Raw genomic sequence first — 15,735 nt, forward strand, 5'->3', positions numbered from 1 at the left:
CCTTCTGTTTAGGTGGGACAGAGGAAATGGAACAAAGGTTCATCAATGTGATTTGTAAATTGGGGAATCATTCTATGAGAAGACATTGTGCAGACTGGGCTTACTTACATTCTCAACAGAGGCGATCTTACTTATGACACTTGCCAGGATGATGTTTCTCAAGGTCAGGGTGTCTCAAACCAAGTACATAGAACAGAACGACATAAGAACAGGCCCTTCGACCCACCATGTCTGTGCTGAACATTATGCCAAGACTAACAAGGGGATGTGGTACTGGGGTAAAAGATCATCAGTGATTCTATTTAAAAGCACAGAAGTGAGGGGCGATATAATCTGCTTCTCCTTCTATTTCTTAGTTTCATGTTCATATTGATCTCCCTTACTCACAGTAGATGCTGTATGTAGTAGCACTTGTGTGTTATGCTTCACTTCCAATATTCTCCGTTTTGGTAAACAGGGACACAGTATACTGGGGACCAATTCGGCACATACCCACATAAAACACGTACTTCCACTTTTAGATTAAGTTTATCTTGTTTAATCTTTTTGATTTACATTTCTTGAAGCCTAGATTGGGAGTGGTTTGGTGCATCCCCAAAATGTATCAATAAAAAAACACCTATTAGAGAAAATATACGTACTTTCAAATCCCAAATTGTAGACACCAATTATTAAATAATAACGATAAAATTGAATTAGGCACTCCAAAATACCATTAATGAGAAATGTCAATTATTGGTAATTTTTGGTGTCTCTATATTTTCAGCATTTTTAACATTGCAATTTTAAATTAAATTTGCATATCAGCCTATGTAAAGTACATAGTCTAGTTTGGAGCTTACAATACATTAATGTGCTTGTTAACCTTATTGCATGTGGTTAGCTATTAAATTATTTGAATAATATTCTATTGCATTAAAAACTTCATTCTGTTTCGTGGGTACACATGGTTAATCATTAACTATTATCAAAAAATTGAAGAATAAAAAAAAAGATGTTCAGGATATTATTCTTTAGGATGAATTTTCTTACCGCCATATGACAGGAGGACGTTCCACAGATGAGAGCAAGCCTTGAAGTAATTGGCATGTTCTCACAAGGCAATTTAGAACCTCGTGCATCTGCCCCAATCACACCTATGGAAACAAAACAACTTGCCTGAGAAAGAGATAATCAATTAATAAAAAATAATTAAATCGGTAATAAAGAAAGGAAACTCAATGCTAGCATTTATTTCAAGAGGGCTTGTATACAAAAACAGGGATATAATGCTGAGGCTCTATAAGGCGCTGGTTAGGCCGCATTTGGAATATTGTGAACAATTTTGGGCACCATATCTGAGGATGTGCTGGCTCTGGAGAGAGTCCAGAGGAGGTTTACAAGAAGGATCCCAGGAATGACTAGGTTAACCAATGATGAGCGTTTGTCGGCACTGCCCCTGTACTTGCTGGAGTTTGGAAGAATGAGGGGAGGCTTCATTGAAACATACAGAATAGTGAAAGGCTTGGATAGAGTGGATGTGGAGAGGATGTTTCCACTAGTGGGAGAGTCTAGGACGAGAGGTCATAGGCTCAGAATTAAAGGACGTTCTTTTAGGAAGGAGATGAGGAGAAATTTCTTTAGTCAGAGGGTGATGAATCTATAGAAGTCATTGCCATCGAAGGCTGTGGAGGCCAAGTCAGTGGATATTTTTAAGGCAGAGATTGATAATTTCATGATTAGTACAGGTGTCAGAGGTTATGGGGAGGAGACAGGAGAATGGGGTTAGGAGGGAGAGATAGATCAGCCATGATTGAATAGCAGAGTAGACTTGATGGGCCGAATGGCCTAACTCTACTCCTATCACTTATGACCTTATGAATTATTTGCTTAAATATATAGTCATACAACAAAGAAAGAGACCCTTTAGAACCATATCCATGCGGACCATTGTATTTATCTAACCTTGTCCCATTTAACAGCATTTTGGGTAACCTTTATTCCATTAAAATCATAAACTAGTCTTCCAGAAGAACAGTACTTGCAGTGATAGAACAGTGTGCCACCCTTGTCGCTATAAAAAATATTTATTTCAAACCTTTCAAAAATAGCTTGTCAAGCTATTTTTGAAAGGTATGAAATAAATATTTTTCTATCACAATCAGTTATAACATTTGTAAACCTTTTCTGCGTCTCCATTTAATCTCTGGCTTGAAGTTTAGAACAAAGAACTCTTTTGAGTTAAAACTATATCAGTTTTTCTGGCAGTGCAGCTCAGATATAATCATGATATTACAAACGCCTACAGCCAATTGCTGTTAATCCCTCCGTCAGTTTATTCAAAGTACCTGATAACTCAGCATTTCTACACAAATGGTTGTACTAGTTTACCTTGCTTACTTCAAATCTCTTATTGCAAAACTACCATTTAATTAGCAGAAGCCATGTTGTGAAACATGATGCAACAAAAGCCAACAGATTCAAATAATATATTTCCATGAAAGACTACACGAAACAATAGATTTGAGAGCTACCCAGCAACAATATCAAAAACACTTGATTATGGTCATAAACAGATAGGTTTTGGAAAAGGGAAATTATTTATCTATTCCAAATGAATAGCAACTAATATTTATGTTTCCTAATGGCCAGGAAAAGGCCGTATTTTATAGTGAAGCTTTTCAGGACATTGGTGATTGGTACTTGCTGTAAGTTTGGACAGCAGACGTATATGGCAAACGTAAAGGGTGTTTGTGTAAACAGTTGAGTCAATGTAATGTACCTAGGATATATGAAGAATGCTCTGACGCAGTCTAGATGTATGAAGACTAGAAGACATACATGTGGATTATCAGTGCAATAGGACCTATCAAAGATATTTGGTTAGGCTATCCAACATCTTTTAAAGAATTTTAGCTGAGAAACTTTTGGAAGACAATTCTACATAAGCTATATAATTAAGTTGTTACATTTAAATATTCTGGCAAATATTTGTCCTCAATGATTGAAACAGTTTATCTGGCCATTATTATCTTGTTCTTTGCGGAAGTTTGCTGTGTAAAAATTGGCCAGGTGTTTCCTACACTCCATTTATGACAACAGTTTAAACACAATGAACTGCAGGTGCTGGTTTACAAAAAAAACACTGGATAGTTTACAACCCAACAGTATAAACATTGAATTCTCCAGTTTTAGGTAACTAACCTACACTAACCCACTAACCCTTATCATATCATATCATATCATATATATACAGCGCGGAAACAGGCCTTTTCGGCCCACCAAGTCCGCGCCGCCCAGCGATCCCCGCACATTAACACTATCCTACACCCACTAGGGACAATTTTTTACATTTTACCCAGTCAATTAACCTACATACCTGTACGTCTTTGGAGTGTGGGAGGAAACCGAAGATCTTGGAGAAAACCCACGCAGGTCACGGGGAGGACGTACAAACTCCTTACAGTGCAGCACCCGTAGTCAGGATCGAACCTGAGTCTCCCGCGCTGCAAGCGCTGTAAGGCAACAACTCTACCGCTGTGCCACTGTGCCACCCTTGGCAAAGCCTGTTTTAACCCTCGGCTTTCCGTCTTGCTGACAAGCCTATTTTATGCCACTTCATCAAGTGCCTTCTGGAAGTACATCAACTCCATTGTCTTCATCAACCTTCTCTTTAAACTTAACAATAAATGTAATGTGGTTATTGTTTGCCTTTTTCAAACCCATTGAATAATCCATGTTTGTGAAAAAGCTCATTAATGTGACAGGCGAATCTGTAGATAATGAACCAAACTGACAAATAAAACACTCCTTTCAGTCTTTGAGTTGTTCTTATCTAAAGCTGAGTTTTGCTGGTACAAGACTGCATCATTTTTTAATTTTGTTGGTATAATTTTGATGGAGAAGTGAACAGAACGGTGTACATTCTTTGAAGGATTTAAATTAAGCTGCTGTTTTCATTTTCAAAAAAAGTCCCCTGAAAGAATGTTCTATTCCATGTAATCCCAGATGGTACGATCAGTAACCTGAAAGCAGTTATCTGTGGTGGTATGCTATGCCTACATCCTGTCTGGGATATGCAGATAGGAAAGGGATCTGTGTTCCTCAGTCACACAGACAGAGGGATAGTCCCTCAAACAAGCAGTACTCTGTGAGTCATGCGTCTGTTGGTGAATCATTCTGGGGCAGAAACCAAACCTTTAGCCTGTAACCTTGATAACAAGATTCAGGAACACATGATTCAGATTCAGAGCAATATAATCCCAAACTAGAGAATAGGCTTTGTTTCACATTACACTTAGTCACATTATTTTTTAACACTTAATACTTTTAGGTGACACAATACAGAATGAGACACAATTGAGTTTACGTTCTCGCAATGAATACTCCACTATTTCGGGAACAAAACTAAAAAATATATGATTCTGTGAAAAGTTTCTATAATGATTGTAATTTAAAGAATTTGTAATGTCCAAATGCCCTGTTTAATGTCTGAAGAAGGGTCTCGACCCGAAACGTCACCCATTCCTCTCAAGAAATGCTGCCTGCCCTGTTTAATTAATCGATTTTAAATGTCCAGGGGTTGGAATTTCTTTGGTATAGCAAAAATGGGTTTTTGTTTAAATACAAAGTAATTTAATGTAAAAGCAAATCACCACACAGGTTTTGCAAATTCTAAAATTTGGTCAGGTTCATTTGCGTTAAACATGCATATGCATGGAGGTCCTTGAGCATATATATGAGGTCAAAGAAATTCAATGCATGTCCTGACATCACATGCAATATTCTGTGCATCCATGGCACACAAGCAAATGTAGAATCAGGCCTTAACTGAACTGCTTAAAGGGACCAGTCTGGTCAAGTGGCCATGGAGTCTAAAATAGGTCCTCTCTCATGCAGTGTATACTTTGACGATCCCTCCTTCCTCTTTACTGATTTCACTTTAATTACAGTTGCATCTTTGACATCTTGCTTCATCATATGCTTCAAATCCTTCTTCCCCATTGCAGGGTGAACCCTGATGTTCCATCTATTGTTGCCTAAATATCCATCATTTTCCTCAATGAAAATTGTGAACACCACCATTGCTGAATATTCCAAGCCCTAGTGTGCCTTCGTTAACACCCCAATATAATTCATTTTCTCCTAGAAAATAAAGTAGAACATAGCAATTTACAAGAGAAAGTTCCCACAAATTTAAGGGTTAAAATATTTTCCAAGAATACACTCTTCACATCCTGGGTCATGAGAACAGAAAAGGTGGACCAAGTTGAAATCAGATATTAGGGATAGAGCCATTTTTTCCAGTTTCTCCCTCTCTCTCGTTCTCACTGTTATTCCCATCCAACTTATGAAGATTTCCTTGGCAAATAAGATCTGATTTTCTGAAAATCTGGGAAATTGTATTAAGCTTTATAGAAATGTATTGAATGTCACTCCACCAGCATTGACAGACCAACTGCTGAGTAACGTGGATTACTGACATTGACACCATGGGCATCACATTACAACGTTTTATTATTCTTAGATTGGGACGATCATTAAAAAATCATGGATGCCTGACAGATTGCTCTGATGACTCCACTGTTAACCTAGTTGTGATGTCAGTGTTACAGACCTTTAAGACAAGAACCAATAAGCAACTGCCACGAATAAGGAGACTGGGTACACATTCTCCCATTATTGCTTAGCTCCTCAAAATATTAGATTTGGTTTCTGGTTAGATATGAGATTGTTAGATTTTGCACGCTGCTGCAATATCAGATGTTGAATTTAAGGCGCACAACTATTTAAGAACGAATAAATTCAGAGGATTTGTTTCTCCTGTGTGTGGAGAGCCCCTGGTGGTGGGTACTAAGGAAGGTAAGAACTGTTGGAGGCAGGTGATCGATGTCACTACAATAGAACGATTATGTGTTATGTTCTTCGGGCAACAATGCTTGGAAATAATTTGGGAAAAGAGTACAAGTAGCAACATTTCAAACCAATGTTAACCAATTGTGGACGCAGCCCAGACCATCACACAAACCAACCTCCTTTCTATTGACTCCATTTATACCTCACACTGCCTCGGCAAGGCCAGCAGCATAATCAAGGACGAGTCACACCCTGGCCACTCCCTCTTCTCCCCTCTCCCATCAGGCGAAAGGTATAGAAGTGTAAAAACACACACCACCAGATTCAGGAACAGTTTCTTCCCAGTTGATTCATGCAACTCAATCATCCTACCACAACCAGAGAGCAGTGCTGAACTACTATCTACCTCTGATGTCCCTCAGACTATCCTTGACCAGACTTTGCTGGCTTTACCTTGCACTAAACATTATTCCCTTATCATGTATCTATATATTGTAAATGAATTGATTGTGATCATGTATCATCTTTCTGCTGACTGGTTAGCGCACAACAAAAAGCTTTTCCCTGTACCTCAGTACATGTGACAATAAACTAAACTGAACTGATCTTTATTTCCTCTCAGAGCATGCTAACCTTATGTTTTATTATGTACCCTGAGTTTGATATTTTCCATCCTGTTCCCACCTATCTTGGAATCAATAAATATTATTTGTGCACTGCTTGACTCGATGGATTCAGAGAAATTTATTGGAGCAGCACATTCTCCACAATGAACCTGACAAAATAATTATTGCAGAACATCACTAGAATGTGCTAACAATGGGCATCACTGTGTTTGCTGCTATGTAGGGGTTTCTGACTTGCCATTATCTAGTTACTCTCTGAAAAGTGTCAAAAACATCAGGTACAGTGAATTACTGCAGAATTAAAATATCACCTTAAATAACATCCATTAATCTGCACAAACCAAAAGTGATATGGCATTAACAAGTGGATCTCCATCTTGTTGATTTATCCACTGGGGTTGGAGGATGGCTACATGGACTCTAGATATATTAAATTAAATGAACTATTGGGAAGTCTGACAAGCAGTGAATGTACTGTACCCTTTCGAGTTAATGTCTTCCTTCTACTGAGAGAGTTTTGAAGGTGTTTTCTTTCAATCAAGGCTTCATTCACTTGTATTGTGTAGGAATGATTAGCAGTCTGAACTATCTGGCAAAAAAACCCAGGTAGTGCCTAGGAAAGATCTGGTTACAAAGAAACTTCAGTGAAGTAGTGACCTAGAAATTATGGGAAGAGCTATCCTTGAAGTTGTTAGATGCTACAGATGACAGACTGCATAAGGCCAGCTATTTCTTTTAGATCTCCTGTGAGATCTTTTTTGCAAATCTCCTGTGAGTGCAGTTTAATTGGGTATTGGCTAAGTAAGTGTATATCCTGAGGTGATTTGTATATGAATTTTTGGGTGGAGTGCAAATTGAAAAGAGAGTCAGACTCTTTTAGTTGATAGCTAAAGAAAGGTTATATCATGCCATTTAGTTAATAATAGGTTTATAACATGGCCAAGGCAGCGTGCAGCGTAGGTTTGAGGGCATGCAGCGTAGATTTACTAGGTTAATTCCCGGAATGGCGGGACTGTCATATGTTGAAAGACTGGAGCGACTAGGCTTGTATACACTGGAATTTAGAAGGATGAGAGGGGATCCTATCGAAACGTATAAGATTATTAAGGGGTTAGACACATTAGAGGCAGGAAACATGTTCCCAATGTTGTCGAGTCCAGAACCAGGGGCCACAGTTTAAGAATAAGGGGTAGGCCATTTAGAACGGAGATGAGGAAAAACTTTTTCAGTCAGAGAGTTGTGAATCTGTGGAATTCTCTGCCTCAGAAGGCAGTGGAGGCCAATTCTCTGAATGCATTCAAGAGAGAGCTAGATAGAGCTCTTAAGGATAGCGGAGTCAGGAGGTATGGGGAGAAGGCAGGAACGGGGTACTGATTGAGAATGATCAGCCATGATTACATTGAATGGTGGTGCTGGCTCGAAGGGCCGAATGGCCTACTCCTGCACCTATTGTCTATTGGCAGTTAAAGTACTACATTGCTCCAGAGCTGCAGGCCACATATGAATTTACAAGTCTACATGTGCGCTATTTAATTTATCAATGAATGAGATAGTGCATATGAGGAGAACATATAACCCATCCTAGAGCTTTCATTCAGAAGGTATGATCTCTCCCGGAAAGTATAATCTCTTCCACTACAGCATCAAAATGTTAAATAAATGACTGTGTTGGTTTCCATTCCCCTTAGTCCATTCCACATGATGCCAACAACAAGATCACCACTGATAAATTATCCCTTCAATCCTGAATTTCCAAAGTGATTGATAATTGATCAACTAATATGGTAATTCGAATTTCACTGTACCTTAATTGGTACATGTGACAATAAACTGACCTTAAAACCTTGAAACCTTAAGAACATAATCTATGACTTTGGAAAGTATACCTTTCTCAGTGAAACCTGATTTTATTTCCGATACATGGAATTTTCAGCTTTCCTTCCTTTGTAAATACTGCACCCGACATTAAAAATAACATTTGCAACAAAACTTCCGACAGATTAATGAAAAATATAACCAATGAAAGGATTGAATAAAATAATTTTCCTTAGAAATATACTAAAATCTTCCACTGTTTAACTCTGATCCCGATTTTTTTCAGAATACCTAAACCTCCAGCATGGGCGTCGATCAAAGATGCTGCCACAGCAATTCCCTTGGGCAGTCCCAGCTCTTGAGCAGCAACTGATGTCAAGCCATTTCCCACTCGGCTGCCAGGAGACAACACGTGATTCCCTGAATCAGACAGAAAAAGAAATTGTTGAGAAATAGAACAAACATCACATTCATATAAACCTGAGGCAGGATCATTTAGACAAGTTATTGAAACTTACAGATGTTAAAACCTTTGAAACGAATAAATTCAAGATTCATTTCTGCTTCCCTTGCAAACTCTCTCTTAACCCCTGAATTACTGAGGTGCTTTACAACATCATTTTTTCTAGTAATCTAAGCATTATTAGTGGAGACACAAGAGATTGCAGGTGCTGAAATCTTGAGCAAAAACCAATGTTAATAACTACCGTCCAGTGACTCTGACATTTACCATCATTAAGTGCACATTAACTCCAGCCTGCTAGACAGCTTTGATCCACTGTAGTTTGCTTACGGTCATAACAGGTCCTGAGCAGACGCCATCTCCCTGGCCCTACACACATCTCTGGAACATCTAGACAACAAGGTCTCCAAGATTAGACACCTATTTATTGATCATAACTTTGCCTTCAACACCATAATCCCATCCAAACATCTCCAAACTTCTGGACCTAGGAATTAGCTTCCCCTCTGTCACTGGATCTTTGACTTACTGACCCACAGACCTCAATCAGTGAGGATAGGTGACAACACCTCCTCCACAATATCTCTCAACAACGGTGCCCCGCAAGGATGTGTTCTCAATTCCCTGCTATACTCCCTTTTTACTCACAATTGTATGGGCAAATATGAATCTATTTCAATCTACAAGTTTGCAGACAACACCACTGTGGCGGGTTGAATCACGAACAATGATAAGACGGAGTACAGGAAGGAGATTGAGAATTTGTTGACATGGTGCTCACCACAATATTCAACCTCTCCTTGGCAAAGTCCGTGGTCCCTGCATGCTTCAAAAGATCCATCATTGTACCGGTGCCAAAGAATGCCTCTCCAGCGTGTTTAAATGACTACCGACCGGTGGCCCTCACCTCGGTTGTCATGAAATGCTTGGAGAGGCTAGTCAAGAAGCACATCTGCGCCCTCCTTCCTCGCAACATGGACCCACTACAGTTCGCATACCGTCCGAACAGGTCCACGGATGATGCGGTCTCCCAGGTTCTACACACCGCTCTCTCTCATCTGGACAGCCAGGGGGGCTATGTGAGGATGCTGTTCATTGACTTTAGTTCAGCATTCAACACAATAGTCCCCAGCAGACTGGTTGAGAAGCTGCTGGAACTGGGGCTTAGCACCCCTCTGTGTGCCTGGGTCCTGGACTTTCTCACTGCCAGGCCCCAAGTGGTCAGGATGGGGGAACACACATCTAGCTCCCTCATCCTGAACATAGGATCCCCCCAGGGCTGCGTCCTTAGCCCCCTACTGTACTCCCTGTACACACATGACTGTAGGGCCAGGTTCAGCTCAAACTCCATCATCAAGTTTGCTGATGACACTGTGGTGGTGGGCCGGATCTCCAACAACGATGAGAAGGCCTACCGGGAGGAGGTGGCTGATCTGGCACTCTGGTGTCAGGACAATAGCCTCCTCTTGAATGTCACTAAAACAAAGGAGCTGATTGTGGACTTCAGAAGGGCTAAACATCCAAGGACGTACACGCCACTGGAGATAAATGGGTCTATTGTGGATAGGGTGAGCAGTTTCAAATACTTGGGAGTCCGCATCGCAGAGGATCTGACGTGGGCAACGCACATTGCCGCACTGGTGGGTAAGGCTAAGCAGCGCCTTTACCACCTTAGACAACTGAGGAAATTCAGAGTGTCGCTGAGGATCCTTCATTGCTTCTACTCTGGGGCTGTAGAGAGCATCCTGTCCGGCAACATTACAGTCTGGTTTGGGAACAGCTCTGCCCAGGACAGGATGGCCCTGCAGAGAGTAGTGCGTTCGGCAGAACGCACCATGGGAACTACACTCGTCCCCCTGCAGGACCTATACATCAGGAGGTGCAGATCCAGAGCAAGCAAGATCATGAGGGACCCCTGCCACCCCAGTAACGGACTGTTCCAGATGCTACGGTCAGGCAAACGCCTCCGCTGTCACGCTGTGAAAACGGAGAGGATGAGACGGAGCTTCTTCCCACAGGCCATCAGGACTGTCAACTTTGATAACCCCAGAGACTAAATTTTTGTCGACACTTTTTGTGTTATGTTTAGTAACTTATTAACTTTATTTATATGCTGTAACTGTAATTATTTTTGTGCACAACCCGCAGGCATTGCCACTTTCATTTCACTGCACATCGAGTATGTGTATGTGACAAATAAATTTGACTTGACTTGACTTGACTTGACTTGGTGTAAGGACAATAACCTCAGCAGGACGAAGGAGCTAGTTATTGACATCAGGAAGCATGGTGGAGTATAGGCCCCAATCAGCATCAATGGTGTGGATGTGGAAATGGTTGAGAGCTTCAGGTTCCTAGGTTCCATTGATCTGAAATTGGACCAACATCATTGATGAGATAGCCAGGAAGGCAAACCAGCACCTCTACTTCCGGAAGAGATTGAGGAAATTCAGCATATCTCCAGTGACTCTTACAAACTTCTACAGATGCGCCACAGAAAGCATACTGCTGAGTTACATCAGCTTGATTTGAGAACAGCTCCGTCCAAGACTGCATGAAATTGCAGAGACTTGTAAATATAACCCAGTCCATCACACAGACCAGACTTCCCACCATTGACTCTATCTACACTTCACCTTGCCTCAGAAAAGCATCCAACATAATCAAAAGACTTGTCCCACCCTGGCCATTCCTCCTTCTTCCTGATCCCATCTGGCAGAGGTACAGAAGCTTGGAAGTGTGCACCACCAGACTCGGGAACAACTTATTTCCCTCCGTTATCGGGCTTCTAAATGGTCCTTCCATAAGCTGTCTGATCCTGGTTCCTGTCTACTCCATTGAGGACATTGGGACTTTGTCTAAAGAACTGATGTGCTACAATGCTGAGAATCAAACTCTGCATTCTGTATCTTCCCCTTTGCTCTATCTGTTGTACTTGGCTTTGAACTGATATTATCTATGTATTGTATATATGTCTTTCTGATCTGTTTGGTTAACGTGCAGAACAAAGCTTTCACTGCACATAACAATAATAAGCTTAAAATTAAACCTAAAAGTGTTGGAGGAACTTCCCTTCCCAGGAGATGTAACACCTCGTCTCTTACTTCCATCCAGGAACCTCAACAGCCTTTCCAGGTGAGACAGATGTTCCCTTGCACCTTTTCCAACCTCATCTATTGCATTTAGTGCTCCCAATACGGCCTTTTCTACATTGATAAACCAAATGCAGACAAGGCAACCATTTCACTGAACACTTGCATTCTGTCCACTAAAGCCTGCCGGAGCTCCCAGTGGCTAACAATGTAAACTCTCCTTTTCATTCCCAAACAAAGCTTTCTGTCCTTACCCTCTTCACCGCCAGAGTAAGGACATACGCAAACTGGAAGATAATGATTAATAAAAAGTCCCGCAGGCTATGAATCAGTCACACTGATCTCTTCAACCCAATTCATGATGCACAACAGTCACTTGCAGTTTTATACTACCATCAGCTTTTATCTTTTCCCTTGTCGCTGTTAGTAATTATTTCACACTGAGGCATTGTTTCATGCTTTCAGTAGCACCTGGATCCTTCTCACATAGCATTGTTCACATTTGAGATTAGACAATGAAATCTCACAAACTATTCAGCTGCACAATGCATTATGCCCTCATCAAACAAGGGTGTGCACTTTCCATCAGAAATTATTGGTAGCTACGGACCACAAATAGTCTACCTAACTTTCCTTTATCCGGGACCTTGGCCATTGAAAATTATTGGATTGACAATGAACCTTTTGTGGTTTATTTTGGCTGCTACATCATAGCCCACTTGTTCTTTAGTGAAGCCCAGTACAGATTAAATTATCAATGGCAGAATACCTGGCTTAATGATAGAAGGTGTCTATAGTTATCAAAATAAATTACTATCTTCAACTTTTTGAAATTCCTTATTCGTTAACTTTTAGCCATGCATGTAGTGTAATGATTATGAGACTAGATTAGTAATTCAAAAAGATGCGTTCAATTTCCATCATGACATTTTTGTTTTCATTCCCATTAATGGAATTATGTAGGGGTTTCTAGCAAGGATAATATTCATTCTTCAAGTCTAACAGACCTTCCAAAGATTGTAATGATCATTCTTCTTGAAATGCTGAGAGCATGTGGTAAAGGTTCCATGATTCTGACTCAGTGATGTTGAAGTAGCATCCATGCTTTCAAGTTAAAATAGTGTGTAACTTGCAAGTGGTTATGAACTCACTGAACTATCAACTTGTGTAGGAAAGAATTACAGATGCTGGTTGAAATCGAAGATAGACACAAATGCTGGAGTAACTCAGTGGGACAGGCAGCATCTCTGCAGAGAAGGAATGGGTGATGTTTCGGGTCAGGACCCTTCTTCAGAAGAAGTGTCTCGACCCGAAACGTCACCCATTCCTTCTCTCCAGAGATGCTGCCTGTCCCACTGAGTTACTAAAGCATTTTGTGTCTATCTTCAAACTATCATCTTTGGCCTCCCAACTGGCTGAAGTCAAGGATTGATGATATATTGTCAAAGAAACCTTGGCAAGTTGTTTTTATGAATTTTGTGGAGGATACAGGTGGCAAGTATGATGCACCAGTGGTAGAGAGAAAAAATACTTATGGTGGTGAATGTGATTCAAAACCAGTGGGCTCTAGGTTTCCTGAAAATGATTGAGCTTTTTATATGTTATTTGAGTGCCACTCACCCAAGCCTTTGTGGGATTCAAATTTATATCTCTGGATAATCAGTGTGCTCTCTGGATTGTTAGACAAGTAGCATAAGCTTGAGAATTTGAGAATTTAAATTTGAATCTGGAATCTGGAAATAAAAAGCCACTATCAATCAATATAGAGTCATAGAGTCATAGAGTGACACAGTTTGAAAACAGACCCTTCGGTCCAACTTGCCCACACCGACAACAATGTCCCAGCTACACTCGTCCCACTTGCCTGCGCTTGGTCCATATCCCTCCAAACCTGTCCTAACCATGTATCTGTCTAACTGCTTCTTAAACGATGGGATAATCCCAGCCTTAACTACCTCCTCTGGCAGCTTGTTCCACCACCCTTTGTGTGAAAAAGTTACCCCTCGGATTCCTATTAAATCTTTTCCCCTTAACCTTGAACCTATGTTCTCTGGTCCTCGATTCCCCTACTCTGGGCAAAAGACTGTGCATCTACCCGATCTACTCCTCTCATGATTTTGTACACCTCTATAAGATCACCCCTCATCCTCCTGCGCTCCCTAGAATAGAGACCCAGCCTACTCAACCTCTCCCGATAGCTCACACCCTCTAGTCCTGGCAACATCCTCGTAAATCTTTTCTGAACCCTTTCAAGCCTGACAATATCTTCCCTATAACATGGTGCCCAGAAATGAACACAATATTCGAAATGCAGTCTCACCAACGTCTTATACAGCTGCAAAATGACCTGCCAACTTCTCTACTCAATACTCTGACTGATGAAGGCCAAAGTGCCAAAAGCCTTTTTGACCAGCTTATCTACCTGTGACTCGACCTTCAAGGAATCATGCACCTGTACTCCTAGATTCCTCTGCTCTACAACACTACCCAGAGGCTGACCATTTACTGTGTAGGTCCTGCCCTTGTTGCAACACCTCACACTTTTCTGTATTAAATTCCATCAACCATTCCTCCGCCCACCTGGCCAATCGATCCAGATCCTGCTGCAATCTTTCACAACCATCTTCACTATTTGCAAAACCACTCACTTTTGTATCATCAGGAAACTTAATAATCTTGCCCTGTATGTTCTCGTCCAAATCATTGATGTAGATGACAAACAGTATCGGGCCCAATACCGAACCCTGAGGCACACCACTAGTCACAGGTCTCCAGTCCGAGAAGCAAACTTCCACCATCACACTCTGCTTCCTTCCATGGAGCCAATTTGCTGTCCATTCAGCTATCTCTCCTTGGATCCCATGCGATCTAACCTTCCAGAGCAGCCTACCATGCGGAACCTTGCCGAATGCCTTACTGAAGTCCATGTACACAGCATCTACAGCTCTGCTCACATCAACCTTTTTGGTCACGTCTTCAAAAAAATCAATCAGATTTGTGAGACACGACCTTCCACGTACAAAACCACGCTGACTGTCCCAAATCAGCCCTTGCCCATCCAAATGCCTGTATAACCTATACCTCAAAATACTTTCCAGTAACTTACCAACTACAGATGAAAAGCTCACTGTCCTATAGTTCCCAGCATTTTCCCTGCAGCCCTTCTTGAAAAGAGGCACAACATTTGTCACCTCCAGTCTTCCGGCACCTCTCCTGTATTTAAGGACGACTTGTAAATTTCAACCAGGGCTCCCACAATTTCCATTCTAGTTTCCTGCAATGTCCTCGGATATATCTGATCAGGCCCCGGAGATTTGTCTACCTTCAGTACTTCTTCGACAGTAACCCTGACTGTTCTCAAGACACTTCCAGGGACTGCTCAAATCTCCTCCATCCAACTGTCTTTCTCCTCGGTAAATACAGAGGAGAAATACTCATTTAGTACCTTTCCCATCTCCTGTGGCTCCACACAGGGGTGACCGCTTTGACTCCTGAGAGGTCCCATTCTCTCGCTAGTTACCATTTTCCCCCTTATGTATTTATAAAATCTTTTGGGATTGTCCTTAATGCTACCCACCAGAGCTATCACCTGGCCCCTTTTTGCCCTTCTGATTTCCTTGTTTAGTTTACTCCTTAGTTCCCAAAACTCCTCCAGGGATGCACTTGATCCCAGCTGCCTATACCTGTCCCATGCATCCTTCTTATTTTTGACTAATGTCTCAATTTCCATCATCAGTCAAGCTTCCTTACTTTTGCCTGCTTTGCCCTTCACTCTAATGGGAATGTACACATCCTGAGCTTTCTTCATTACGCTTTTAAAAACATCCCACTTGGCCGGTGTTCCTTTCCCCTAAAATAACCTGCTCCAGTCAACTTGGGTGAGACCTTCTCTCGTACCCTCAAA

General features: G+C 41.2%; 1 protein-coding gene across 3 annotated transcripts in view; it reads right to left on the minus strand.

Annotated features, from left to right (window-relative positions):
- The window catches only part of fggy (FGGY carbohydrate kinase domain containing), a 169,853-nt gene that overhangs the window by 67,688 nt on the left and 86,430 nt on the right, over positions 1 to 15,735 (minus strand). For all 3 annotated transcript variants that reach the window (XM_078407308.1, XM_078407307.1, XM_078407306.1), the window contains exons 7-8: positions 8,568 to 8,696; positions 1,033 to 1,136 (exon numbers count right to left, since the gene is read on the minus strand). In XM_078407308.1, coding sequence (XP_078263434.1) covers positions 1,033 to 1,136; positions 8,568 to 8,696 — 233 coding nt within the window. The remainder of the gene's footprint in view (positions 1 to 1,032; positions 1,137 to 8,567; positions 8,697 to 15,735) is intronic.

Source organism: Rhinoraja longicauda, chromosome 11 (genome assembly GCF_053455715.1).
Source record: "Rhinoraja longicauda isolate Sanriku21f chromosome 11, sRhiLon1.1, whole genome shotgun sequence".
Taxonomy (NCBI): domain Eukaryota; kingdom Metazoa; phylum Chordata; class Chondrichthyes; order Rajiformes; family Arhynchobatidae; genus Rhinoraja; species Rhinoraja longicauda.